This window comes from Haemaphysalis longicornis, unplaced genomic scaffold (assembly GCF_048455015.1).
Source record: "Haemaphysalis longicornis isolate Haplotype H1 unplaced genomic scaffold, Haemaphysalis longicornis Haplotype H1 scaffold_7, whole genome shotgun sequence".
NCBI lineage: Eukaryota > Metazoa > Arthropoda > Arachnida > Ixodida > Ixodidae > Haemaphysalis > Haemaphysalis longicornis.
This window is the reverse complement of record NW_027526422.1, coordinates 126,917,604-126,931,261: the sequence shown is the minus strand read 5'-3', so window position 1 is coordinate 126,931,261 and position 13,658 is coordinate 126,917,604. Positions and strand designations below refer to the sequence as shown.

At 46.7% G+C, this 13,658-nt stretch overlaps 1 protein-coding gene across 1 annotated transcript in view; it reads right to left on the bottom strand.

Annotated features, from left to right (window-relative positions):
• The window catches only part of LOC144145075 (4-pyridoxate dehydrogenase-like), a 50,208-nt gene that overhangs the window by 12,702 nt on the left and 23,848 nt on the right, over positions 1 to 13,658 (bottom strand). The window contains exons 6-9 of the mRNA XM_077676566.1: positions 10,135 to 10,302; positions 9,035 to 9,179; positions 6,494 to 6,651; positions 1,454 to 1,631 (exon numbers count right to left, since the gene is read on the bottom strand). Of these exons, the coding sequence (XP_077532692.1) occupies positions 1,454 to 1,631; positions 6,494 to 6,651; positions 9,035 to 9,179; positions 10,135 to 10,302 (649 nt within the window). The remainder of the gene's footprint in view (positions 1 to 1,453; positions 1,632 to 6,493; positions 6,652 to 9,034; positions 9,180 to 10,134; positions 10,303 to 13,658) is intronic.

Sequence of the window (13,658 nt, the reverse complement as noted above, 5' to 3'; positions counted from 1 at the left end):
GCACTTCCTGGCTATAATGGTATAAATTTACATCTTTAGTGGAAAGAAACAAAAACCTAATACTAGAAAATAATAAAATTATTCAACTACTTTCGCTACCCACATCCATTTCTGGCTGTTTAGAAGTCACACTCAACACAAGCGGCATAAGAGTGCTGCGCATAAGTAGACGATTCTGTGAATTTCAGCAGATTTTTGCATTTTTATTGTTCTATGACAAAAAATTCCCTCGCACTTCCCCGAGGGGGAGAGTGTGTAAGTGCGAATGCACGGTTGTTGATTGAGCGATTACGGTGGATATCGTGATCTTAATGAGTAGTCGAGAAATTACACACACGCACACAACTACAAAGAAAGATATTTCACTCGTTATTGCTGGTACCGTTCCCCGGTCCGCCATCATCGTTATCGAGATGCAGGACCAGCGACCGCTCTCGACGACGGCGCGCGCTCGACTAATACCCTCCCGCGCCACGCGGCCGCTGCACGAGCGCCCTCACGCGTCGGAATGCGGAGCGCCCGCTACGCGAGCGAGAGCTCTCCCGCCCGAAGTGGAGAGGAGGCGCCCAACACCCGCAGTCACTGAGCGGAGAGGGGAGGAGGAGAGTAGCGCCCGCCGTTACGGCGAGGGCTACACGAGCGCCCCCACGCGTCGGAATGCGGAGCGCCCGCTACGCGAGCGAGAGCTCTCCCGCCCGAAGTGGAGAGGAGGCGCCCAACACCCGCAGTCACTGAGCGGAGAGAGGAGGAGGAGAGTAGCGCGCGCCCATCTCCCCCGTTGCTAGGGCAGACGAGGAGCGCGCGCACCCGCAGCTGTTGCTATGCGGACGACGGCGGCGGACGATTCAGGCTCGCTTAAGAAGTGCATTCGCACTTACAAAAATACGCAAGAAACCCTCCCCAAGAGTAGTGGGAGAGCGGGGTCACAGGCTGGTGGCTCGACTGCTAGGACCTCCTCGTCAATTGAGTCTGAGCAACAGCGGTAGACCCTACTTTCTTAAATGAGAAGATCCCACCCACTCTTTCCTTCTTTTAGCTATTATCGGCTCAAAAATAAGCGATTTTGCTCCTCCTCCTTCTTCGAAACTTCCATTCCCAGGGCTGTCTTTTTGTAGTTATTTGGAATGTTAGGGTACGATTGAGGAGATTGCTTATGTGTCGTTCCTACTTAGTACCTATCTGATCTATCAACTCAAAGCCGACTAAAAAACACGATGAGGAAATTAAACATTTTTTCCCAGAAAGCAGCATCTTATCATACTTCTCAGTGTATTGCTGCAAAGACAACAATATTGCGTTCGTTTTGGAGTACATGTAAGCACCGTTGAGAGACCTTTTTATTGCAATTGTACGCCCGCACCATATGTGCCCATGACTTACTTTCTTGAAAATTAAAATGGAACCCAAATGCCAACGAGCCGTGAAAGCAGCATAAATAAGTGCGAAAACTCACCTTGAACGAAAGTGTCAAGATCTTCTGGATTTGAGAGAAATTGTGGATCAATTATTGGGTACTCGTCAGGGTCGCTGCTTTTGAGCTTAACGAAACCACGTGATTTCGGGTGGAGAAGTACTGGTACTATCATAAACGCATATTTTCCGCGTTTTTGTTTGTAGTACCCACCGATCGTCTGAAAGAAAAAGGGATACATCAGGTGAAGTTGCTTCCTAAAGTATATTTGCGTGTTTCACTCTATGCATTGTACTGCTTCTAACTTTGCTAAGGTACAATAGTGTTCAGCCGAAAAGTAGCCCTCTTGAAACAGTATGGCCAGCGCATCGTACAACGCGCGTCTGAACCTTAATACTTTCTCTGAAAATCGGTGAAATATTTGCAGAGGATCTCTAAGCGCATTATTTCGACACGAGAGGGCGAAAGAGATTGTTTTGGCAGAGTATTCTCCCATTCCGACTACAGCCTCTACTGCGGTTCTTTGGAGCCTAACCGCCCTCAATTCTGCTGTGACTGTGCCTCCCGAAAACATGAAGAACGACCAATGTAATTAGGGAAATTTTCAGCAAAGCGTACATGCTTAATGTTTCGTGTAAGCAAAGCTTTCACGTCTAACGTTTTGTGTATACGCCATGTCTGCGCAAAAAATCTCCCGTGCTGTAGGTGTACAGCCTCCCAAATTTTTAATAATATAGCGGGAGCGACGACCAATCGCCATGTCAGCGTCTTATCACAGTGTTAACCGGCAAAATAGGCGAGGGTACGCGCACGCGCGTAGAACTATTTGTTGAGGGAGCGTCGTCTGCTCCCCTTTTCTTTTCAGTGCAACACGTCCCCTGTTTTTCTTATTTTGCAAGGCCGTTTCGCTACCGCCTAAGGTTGCTAAGCTGCGTGGGGCACAAAGTCATTCAGACGCAGTGGCAGGGGGTGTACCACTCTGAAGGAAACAGCGTCGCAGGCGACACTCGACAAGAATAGCCCTATGCGCGTGCGCGTACTCCGACTATTTCGCTGCTGAACAACGTGATAAGGCGCTGACATGCCGGTAGGTCGCCTCTCCCGCTATATTATTAAAAATTTGGGAGACTGTACATGTTTTAAGCGCGCGGTGTTCAACAGCGTGAAGTGCTCGAAAATGAAGGGCCCTGCGCATGTGCATTTAGCACACTATCAGCGCCAAAGTTCCTAACAAAATTTGAACTTTAAGCTGATAGGCTGGAATATTTTGTTAGGTATCTTGAGTTAAATGAGTTGTTAACATTCCCTAATTTAATTATCAAAGCCGGGCTTCAACCTCAGGTTTAAACGTGTCATATTTTGGATATGTACTCTGAGTAGAAAAGTTATCGATAGTCCCCATTTTAAATATCAGTAGATTTAAGATAAAAGTGTCAGTGCATATATTTATCTTTCCTTCTGATGGCGTTCTTAGGGCTGACCAGGAATGCATTTCAGCAATCGTTGTTGCGATTCATATACGCATGGCGCGCACAAAGCATCTTCGCCGCCACTAGTTCATTTGCTGGTTCCCAATTCTCATTTTAACAGCGAAGCTGTTGCAGGTCGCACCTTTTTGTCTGTCTGCTGAAGGTCGTGCGTTACGCAGTAGCAGGAGCCGGTTCGCAGACTCGGCGGTGGCCTCGCAGACACCTGTTTGCAGACTCAGCCATAGGGGTCGCAGTGTTTTTGGAACGGTGGGTTGTGTTACCACCCGCTAGAAGAGGGGGCCTGCCTCTGTTGACGTTTCTCGGTCGATTGCGTTACGGAAACCATAGAATTTGCGCGGTGATGGCGCTGCCGTTCCAGGGTCTGCGCCGGCTGACGTTCGATCCGATACAAGAGAACGACAGCTTGGCTGATTCAGCAGATAGACTGGATGGAACTGAGCTAAATTTATTGCAATGAGGAAAGGAAGAATCGGTAATTTAAGCATCCTCTTTGTGCGGAATCTATTCCAAAGCATGCAACTACTCTTTACATGTTGCTTTATACTTGCGCGTATTTAACACAAAAAGTACATTTGAGAATTTACTTGAATCATTCGCCACCTCAGGAGGGACCAGAGGCTAGCGTTAATTAAAACGTAACGTTCTAATAAAGTTAACCCCATGTTCTTAATTATAATATTGATAAAGGGATAGTATCCCTTTTTCTGCTAAGTTATTATTTCTCGCGTACTGCGCGGCTCCTGAAGAAGTACTTCGACATAAATTTAAAGCAAATATTCACAATTTCATTACTTCAAGATATCCTAAAGCAACGTTCCCGCATTGAGGGAAGCGAACACGACATTATATTCCTTCATTACTACGAAAACGCACAATGCATAGAGTTCATTAAACGTCTGTCCTCTTCTATAACATTATAAACAATGTTAAATAAAAAACAAGACGATTCATCCCAGGAACTTTTGGAATCTGTTAGCGTCTCATCGTTCATCCCGCAAACTTAAGCCGCAGCCCTACTTGCACGCCTTTCTCCGGATTTGAAGCCCGAAACATGACGTCTTAACTCTGTTCTTAGGGCGAAAAAGTACCATTTTTGAGTGCTTCCGCAAAACTATTTTTCTTTCTTGAGCTAAGGGATACACTTAGCATTGCTATGCCTAAAAGTTTAGCTCATAGATTGCTCTTCCAAACACATAGAAGCAGTTCTGCGAAAGTTATACGAAAATTTGCAGCTTATTGGTCACAAAATCAGAAATAAATGCACAAAAAATGTACAGGCAACGTAAGTAGGCGATTGTACTGATCCTAAAAATTATTTTAGGAATTCTAATATATAAAAATTGTTCCTACGTTTCATGGCTATGATAAAATATATAAATCAATGCTGCATATCAAGATTTGGATCTTTGGGGGCCGGATAACCTAGCGGAACGGAAGGCTGTGCCACTCCTCAAAGCCACTAGAGGGTAAATCGGTCTCTAAAATATGCATCTGTGCACACTTTATTGTGTTTTTACACAATATTCTTATCAATACAGTGGTTAAAAGCAAGAAAAAAATCCAGCGCTTTTGAGGAGCGTCGTGCATAGCTCCGCAGCGCTAATCTGATACGAGTACCATGCTATGTTGAAGGTGATAACGCGACACGACGCGATGCATTTGGCAAAATATCTCCGCCGTATGTTGTCCAGACCCTACACCTCAATGGAAACCGCAGTAGTCCGATAGGAAGCACGTTTTGTTTAAAAATACAACGCGAAGTAACAAACGAACCCACGTGGCAGCACTTGTCAATATCTGAGGCATTTGAATGGTAGCGTCTTCATCAGAACTTAAGTGTAACGACTCCATATCGTTGGTGGAGCGATCACTGATGCTGGGGAAACACAAATCAGGAGCAGCTGCTGCCGAAGTCCCTGCTACAGCTTTGCGCTTTTTCGGAGCCCGCCATGAAGCGGACGCTATTTCATCACAACTTGCAGCTATTACGGGCTCAAATTTCGCTCTCGGCGCCGTCTCCGCACGCAAAATGTCAACAAAACGTACTATAATCGAAAAAGGAGTTGTCCATAAATACGCCAGATGGCGATAGTTGTCCTCCAGGGGCCGTTTACAGATTTCGCGGGACGTTTGAAATCATCGAAACTCCGTGACCGATGACCTATGCCGCCGTAAGGACAGAGTTTAAGTGGCACTCTCTATGCCTCACTGATGGCGGTGGCGTCCGAATAAAACAGAATGCAGGAAAGTCAACCTTAAACACACTGCCATAATGCGATGAGGATGACAATGAAATACAGTGGAGAAATGCGAACCTTAAACAAACACCAGAAAAGCGATGATGATGGTAACTTACGTTTTAAACACACTGTAGGAAAATAAACATTCAACACGCTGCAAGAAATGGTAAGGATGATGAAAGACACGGCAGAAAATCCAACTTTAAACACTGTGAAGGAAATCGACGAAAATTGAGTACGTTTTCTAAGATGGGTTGGACTTTGGATTTGAACTTAGGTGGCGTCGGGTTCTTCGTTCGCTTCGGACTTTGGCTGCGTTAGACTTTGAAAGAGTGGGACGTCAACTTCGTGTTGACTAAGGTTGTATGGGACAAAGCTTCACGTTTTAACCGTCCCTGTCTTAAGAAAGCGGCTGGGAGTTTTCCTACGCGCCTCTCGCTGGTCGTGACCAGCATGCTTTTCGTTCTGACCAGCGAAGTGCTCTCGTTTCCGCTGTTGACGCGAAAACGGAAGCGACATTTGCTGCATGTCGCTTCTTTTGTTGTTCACCCGTAGGACCATTTTGTCGCCATCCTCCCCATTCATTTTGCCGTCTACTTCACCCTGAACTCGCTTCACACTCCATTTTACAAGCTGTGCTAGCTGTTTCGGCACCCGTCAGCACGTCACGCAATGAGAGTGTAGGGCGAAGAAAGGAGCGGGCCGCGCTTCGACTTGATGCACACCACAGCGACTAGCCCTGCAGCGGTGCTACGGGTGCTAGCTCGGTAGCGATGCTTGGAGGCAGTGAGACCAGGGGCCGAATTCTCTAAAAACCAGGCGTCGCTTTGAAACGACGGGGTAGCGCAATAGAAATGCATCTGTTCTGGGGTTGGGGCCGTCGCTTTGAGGCAGCTGTGCACTCAGCGTGAGCCGCCGAAAAGCGCTGCGTGGCAAGGGCGCGAAGCGTCAAGTGATGGGAGGAGTGGGTGTCAGTGGGGGGCAGTGGGTGTCCGTGGGTGTCGCTTCGATGGGGGGGAGTGTCGATGGGGGGCAGTGGGTGTCGCTTCGCGCCCTTGCCACAGTGCTTTTCGGCGGCTCACACTGAGTGCACAGCTACTCAAAGCGACGGCCCCAACCCCAAAACACATGCATTTCCATGGCGCTACCCCGTCGTTTCAAAGCGACGCCCGTTTGTTTTAGAGCATTCGGCCCCAGAGTCAATCCTGCCACCTCCTCGGTTTGCGTAACCTCTCTCCGCACTGTGCTGTGTCATCCTGTGTACTTCTGTCTCTGTTTGACAGAGAATTGATGGCGAAAATCTCTGCCAACTACCCCATCTATCGCTCATGGAATAATAAAACCTTGCAAACCTCTCGGGATATTCCTATTAGTCGCAGCAAGTACTCCGCTTCGATGGTCGTTGGATTCAGCGTGACGAGCAGAAGTTGAATGTCCGGGTAGCCGGGCTCTGCGTTCCTCGTGCTCAAGAATGCTACGCATTCCCCTCCGAACGCAACAACCAGGGGTCCTGGAAGTGACAAAATAAAAAAAGAGGTACTCTAAATTTATCCTTCTCGGGCCTTATGTCCCAGAAAATGGCGGGCTTTTTTGACCTGCTGTTCCGAGCATGAAGAATAATTTCCATTTATGAGAAATGAACGTGTCGCATTGAGGGGCCTAACTTCGGATAGTTTTGATTAAAAAGCAATATTTAGACTTATAAGTGATTGCGCTGAACGCGAACAGAAACGGTGAACACTGCCCTTGAAAACGCAAGCTTCATAGGTCATGATTATCCAATAAATGACTCACCAAGGTGGCAATCAATCCCGTAAAAGCACAAGCGGCGACTGAATCTCATTTTCTAGTGTCTCGAACGAAGTTGATTTTCCGGCCCTACTTCAGGACAATACACGGCTGCCCCCCCATCAAGTTCACAATTTTACATTTCTTCAAAGTAACAAACTACATAGACCGTTAAAAAATGTCTCCCTTCTTCAACCCTCCATACCCTAAAAAGAAAATACACTTCCCAAACTATTTAGGGATGCCGTAGCATTCTTATTCAGCGTCAAGTTTCTGCGCTCAATGGGAAGGTGGTGGGTAACCCTGCTTTCTACGAAGGCCAGGGCTTCGGTCATCAAGTTCATAAAATTATTAAATTACGTGCCTACTACGACGTTTACATGGCAGCAGCAGAACTGCAGCGGACACAGCTGTTGCCGCAGTCGAAGCCGTGTGAAGGGCATGGTACACCGGGAAGGCGCAGCATGGCGACAGCGCCAGCAGGTATGCACGCGCTTGTTCGGCACGTCAATGTTCTGTGTTAAACATGAACCATTTACTTGGCGCAAACTGAAGGCCATCGAAACAAGCAGCGCATTTGCATGGTTTCAAGTTTGAGAGTACATTGTTACTTAATGACATTGCGTGCCGTAGCAGCAACGTGGAGTGCAATTTGCAGTATTTCCGTTATCAGGAATGCCAAACCCTATATTAAAGGCCCGCATAATTAGGAATAAATGGAATAGTTGAACAAAATAATATAAAAATAAAAAAAAACATGTGTAAACATTATAGTTCAGTGGGTAGACTGAGACGTATGACATGTATGTTCTATCAGAAACTAGGCAAGGATATTTGTATGAGCGCCACCTACGACCTCGACCTAGCGAAAACACTGAATTAGGGAACTTGAAACGGGAGGGTTTTGGCCCCACGGCAGCCGAGTGGTTAATCTTCATTGAACCTTCTGTCGCAAGCCTACCGCTTAGGTTTTCGACAACTTCTGCAAATAAAAAGACTAAATCCGGTTGTACCCCGTGTGACAACTACTTAATCAGCCGAGCTGTGGTTCTGTTGTGTCGTCTGGAATGTCAACAGGCACTCGCCCGAGAATGGCAGCAACATCGCTGCGCAAATTCTAAAGTTGGTGGAAATCTCTCGATAGATAAACGTCAGCGGCGGGAGGCTCCCTACCCTCTCCCTATGTGTGTATCTAGGAACTGGCTTCTGCCAGGCCACCGGTACGTCTGGGAACCTGCCCCTATACTTGCGTGACGCACGACCTTCAGCCGACGGACGAAAAGGCTCCACGTACAACAGCTCTACCGCTAAGAGCAACTTCTTGTTCCAAGGTGACATAGAAGTATGTTCAGAATAGGCTGGCACACTTACCTTAGCGTTTCCGTTCATTACATCACAAAGCGAGGCCTGCTTTATTTGATGCTATTGCCTTTTACTGGCCTACACATAAAATTAGTCAACTTAGTGACTGACTGAAGGGGGTGAACGAAGCGCGTGAAAACCAAGACCTTCGTACATGGTTGTAATATCGATATCCCTGGAAATGCGTTTTTTAGCTATGGAGCCCTAAACATAGTCATACATTTAGGGCGAGAGTGCCGCCTAAATTTTCAGTGCTCCGTCACCCTGCTTCCTTCTACCGTTTTGTTCAATTTTTATTTTGCTCTTCTTTTCCACAAGAATACGGTTCACCTGTATATCGCCAACAGGTTAGTAGTTATTCATGCATTCATCTGTTAACGAAGTTATCTTCTGATATGACAATGACATCCAGGCGAGTCAATTTTGTGTGCGCACAATCGTATGTACAAATATGTTTTTTTAATAAGTGTGCTGACCAATTCGTTGAAAACGACCGCGCTGATCACCTTTTCGAGAAGTTTCCTGCTGCCTTGAACATTTACAACGTTAGTCTGACCTTGTAAAAAATATATTTGTGCGTCACTGTGTGCTGTTCTACAAAATAAACTAAATCCGTGCAGTCAAAAATGATGCAGGAACAATAACCGCTCTGTAAAAGGCGTTGCAAGCAATATTTTGAATTCTCCTTCAGTTCTTCTAAACTTGGCTCAATTTGATTGTAATATTGTTTTAGACACTTTTACCTGTTCGATGAAGCGCATAATCAGGTATAGTAGAGAGAGCGTAATAGTCCAATATGATGTTTTTCTTTGCAGTAGCGGCAAGTCCAAGAGCAAAAAGGTGGTCGAACATATTTTGGCCCACTGGCAGATCCGCGATTACTTCTATCTGAAAAGTAAAAAGCGTGAAATACCGCGAGTAAAAAACAATATGCCAGCGTCTGCAATGCGCATCACAAGAGAAAAGCATCACTAATGGCTGCAAACCAACAACTGGCACTCTGTACGTTGTAAAAACTTCGCACCACCAGAAAGCCCAGTTGGCCAAAATATAAGGCTTGCGGCATTGCCAGTCTTCCTAGCTTGGTGAATAAGACGTCATTACGAGTATAAATAAAACTGGCGTTATGGATGAACTAGTAATTGTAACAATTTCTAGCCGTGTCATCAGTGGCTGTAAAGAAATTTACCTGTTATTAACATATATACACAGGCATGTATTCAGTTTTAAGGCACAAAAAAACGTATATCGGATGGCGAGCGAATAAGCTCGCATAACTATGCATACCCACTTGTATTTGCTTTGCAGAACGAATTCTAAGAAGGCTGAAGAGGCATTTTTATTCCTCTTACACTGTACTCATTCATTTGCCCAGTTTCAATTCTGTGGTATTTATTACTAGGGGACGTGTATGATACGTCAATGTGTATAAGGTGTATGAATTAACATTGGCTGGATTACTATTAACCCTAAACTTATAATACAGACGATTCGTTTCTAAGATAACACATTCTCTACAGCGCAAAAAAGTGTTCTGCTATGTCATTTAAACGGCTATAAAAGGTTCACGTTCCACCGTCAGATTCACTCACCTGCATGTGCGACTTGTATTGTATTGCTGCCGAAATGTCACTTTGCTATCTGGGCCATGTCGATATTTAAAACTTGGTTCTCCTTAATTATTATTGCATACCAAGAACAACCATAAAAAAGTACACAGAAGTGTAATTATTGACATTTCAAACTTGTAAAACAGTGGCTCAACCTGGTCAAAAAGAACCCATATCTGGGAATTCGGTGCACGCGACAACAAAAACGTTCGCTTTGAGCTCAATTCTCTCACCCCGAGTGGTTCCAGCTGCTGCCGAGGTCCAATGCCAGAAAGCATGAGAAGCTGTGCTGAATTGATGGCTCCAGCGCTAAGAATAACCTCCCGTCTCGCTCGAACAGTATGTGTCAAAAGGTTGCGTCGGTACGTTACACCCACGGCCGTGGTCCCTTCGAAGATAATCTGGAAAATACCCCTTACCTTGTAGCTTTAAAAGTAGGGGACACGTAATCCGTTCCTAATTGTTCTGAAGGCAAAATAAATGTGGTCCTTTAGAACATCTGACAGGGTTACTTCCGTCGAACGTTCACCATTAGCTTCATATTTTAACAGCGATGATGTTAAGCAAATCGTAATTTTTTGTGTCCGAAGTTAAAAATAAGACGAAATTGCCGAGCCCGTGCACGTGAGCACGTGCCTAGCGGCGACTGTCGTTCAGTTAACAAAATCATGAAAACGCCTAGAACTCCTATGTGCGTGCTTCGCGGGGAAGGGGGTGGGGGTTCTCGTTGGCGGGAGATGACAAGGAAAGGAAAGCCACTGGGGATGTTTTGAGCTCGGCAGGGAGCTCACCTGCATACCAGTGTTGTACACGTTCCCGTAAAACAGCAACGAAGGCTCGTTCCTCGTTACTTTCAAATTTTGAAACGAGTTCCCATTACAAGTTCCTTTATTGTGAAAGGAACGCGTTCCAGGTCGAGTTTGAACATTGGAACGTGTCGTTACATTAACGTACATTTCATTTTTCTAAATTAAAATATGGTGTCGGAATCCTCAAGCAAAAGTAAGTGAGAAATATAAAACTCACATTGAACTACGTATATTTGGGAATATGAACACCCCCGGCAGGAGTTTATCTGCAGATAAAAAGAATCCAAAGAAGTGCTCCTAGTGGTGAGGGAGGAGGAATAACATTTATTTTTCTAAAAGTAGGGAAGGGAGAGAGGAGAGTGGGTGGTGGCCTCAGTCCAGGCCGCCTTCAGGCCCCCCAGCAGCCCTCACCCGGGAGATCAGGTACTCCTGATCCTCGAGCTGGAAGCTGGTCAGCCTGCGCTTCACTGCTCCAATGTAGGTGATGGAATTGGATTGGGATGTTTGACGCACTCCCATACGAGGTGATTGGTGATGTTTGGTGTATTGCACGTTGTGCAGTTGTAGGAAAAAACAGTTGGAGATATATGATGTAAAATTGCAACGTTGTAGTAAGTCTTTGTTGTGTGCAGTTGTAGGAAAAAACAGTTGGAGAAATATGATGTAAAATTGCCACGTTGTAGTAAGTCTTTGCTTTGATTCGACGCCAGATTCGAGAGTGTGTATTGAGTAATGGGTGAAGAGGATGGTAAAGGAGGCGCTCAGGGCGATAATGATATAAGATGTCCGTGTATGTTTTTGGGATTGAGTGGCTGGCCGAGGCGATTGGAGGTGTGTCGTCGGCCTCCCTTGGGAATGCCCGGTGTAAAATGTCGCGGGCAGCGGTGTGAGCCGCCTCATTCCCGGGGAGAGAGGCATGACCAGGCGTCCAAACAATGTAAACGGTCGGGAGAGTTATGGCGTGTTTTAGAAGTGTGAACGCATGCGGAGATATTCGTCCTGATAGGTAATGCCGACACGCGTGTTGGCAGTCAGTGATGACTGTAATAATTTGCTTTTTGCTGGAGGTGATTCATTGATTGATTGTAGATTTTAACGCGCCGACGCAACGCAGGCGATGAGGCGCGCCGTAGTGGAGGGCTCCGGATTAATTTTGACCACCTCGGGATCTTTAACGTGCGCCGAAATCTCGTACACATGGGCGTTTTTGCTTTTCGCCTCATCAGAAAAGCGGCCGCCGCGTCCGGGAATCGAGCCCGTGACCTCGTGCTCAGCAGCGCAACGCCTTAGCCACTGAGCCACCGCGGCGTTTCTTTTTTGCTGGAGGTGGTCGCTAGGGCGATGGCTGTATCTCCTGCGACACCGGTGTCGGTTGTTGGGACTGTTGCAGCTGAGATTGATGTCCCTTCGGAACCCACGACCACTCCAACGTGGGCCTGGTGGTCGGCATTTCTTGCGACGTCTGTATAATAGATATACGGGTTGTCGGTGAATTTATTGCTTTTCCAGAACCATGCGCCCCGTTGTAGTTTGAGCTAGACGATTCAGTTGGCTTGCTCGCTGCGCTTCCAGAATTTCACTCAAGGTGTTATGGAGTCCAAGCTTGAGAAGGTTGTCTGTAGGCGTAAAAGCGGAAAGTCCCAGGGCCAGCTTATACGGTTTTCGAATTAGGGCACTTATTTTAGAGTGTTCCTTGGGGCGCAGTTGGACGTATGGGATCTCATAGGCTATGCGGCTTGTCAGCAGTGCCTGCACGATGCATCAGGTGTCCTGTTCTTTCAGACCGCTCTTCTGGTTGCAGATCCGTCGGATCAAGTGCATCAACTGCGTGACCAAGGCGTTTAAATGTGGTAGTAAGTCGGTACCTGAGCCGTCTGCATGAAATGGTACTCCCATAATGCGAAGTCATGCGATTTGAGGCACCGGGCTGGATGCGATGCTGATGGTTCGGTGGGGCGTTGGGTTGGGTGGCCTACCTCGAGTGCGTGCCCGAAGGACCAGTAAAGCTGACTTGATAGGGGCGCACGCAAGGCCCCGTCTTTCCAAGTACTCCGTCACGCAGTCTATGGTCTGTTGAAGTCTGTCCTGCTGTTCTCCAGCTGATCCCGTGTTCGTCCAGATTGTGAGATCACCGGTGTAAAAGGCGGGATGTAGTTCAGGGATCTCTGAAAGCTGGGAAGGCAGGTGAAGCAGGGCAATAATAAATAGTAAGGGAGATATAACGGAGCCTTGAGACATGCCTGTTGACGGTGTTGAGAATGTGCCCGTTTGTATTGGACCCAGTCGAATTTTATTGGTAGTACGCCTGACGGGAACGCTCGTACAAAGTCGTACTTCGCTTCTCCGCAGTTAGTGTCTCGGAGTCCTTGCAGGATCGCTTCGTGAGTGAAGTTGTCGAAGGCGCCTTGAACGTCTAAAGCCAGGATGGGACTGGGGGTGGTTTTGCTTAGGTTGTCTATAATTTGCTCCTTCAGCTGTAGGAATACGTCCTGGGTAGACAGATGGGCGCGGAATCCGAACATTGTGTGAGGATAGAGGTTATTATCGTCAAGATGTTCTGTCAGTTTACGGTTCAGCAGGAGTTCGAAGAGCTTTCCAAGGCATGATGTAAGCGAGATCCGTCGAAGGTTTTTAATGCTGATTCATTTGTGAGGTTTAGGAATTAGCGTTATGTCGGCGAGCCTCCATTGTGCTGGTACGGGTGCCGGCTAGCCAATGTTTGTTGAAAAGTGCCAGTATGAACTTCTGCGTGTCATCGTTCAGGTTGTGTAGTAGTTTATTTGTAATTCTGTCCTTGCCTGGCGTGGTGTTATCGGTCAGATGCGCAAGTGCCCCCTGTAGCTCTTGCATTGTAAAAGGGACGTCCATGCTTGCCTTCGGTTCGCCTTGGTACGGAGATTGATTTTGTTACCGCTGTTCTGTGCCGATTATAATTTTTTTTCAGGGAG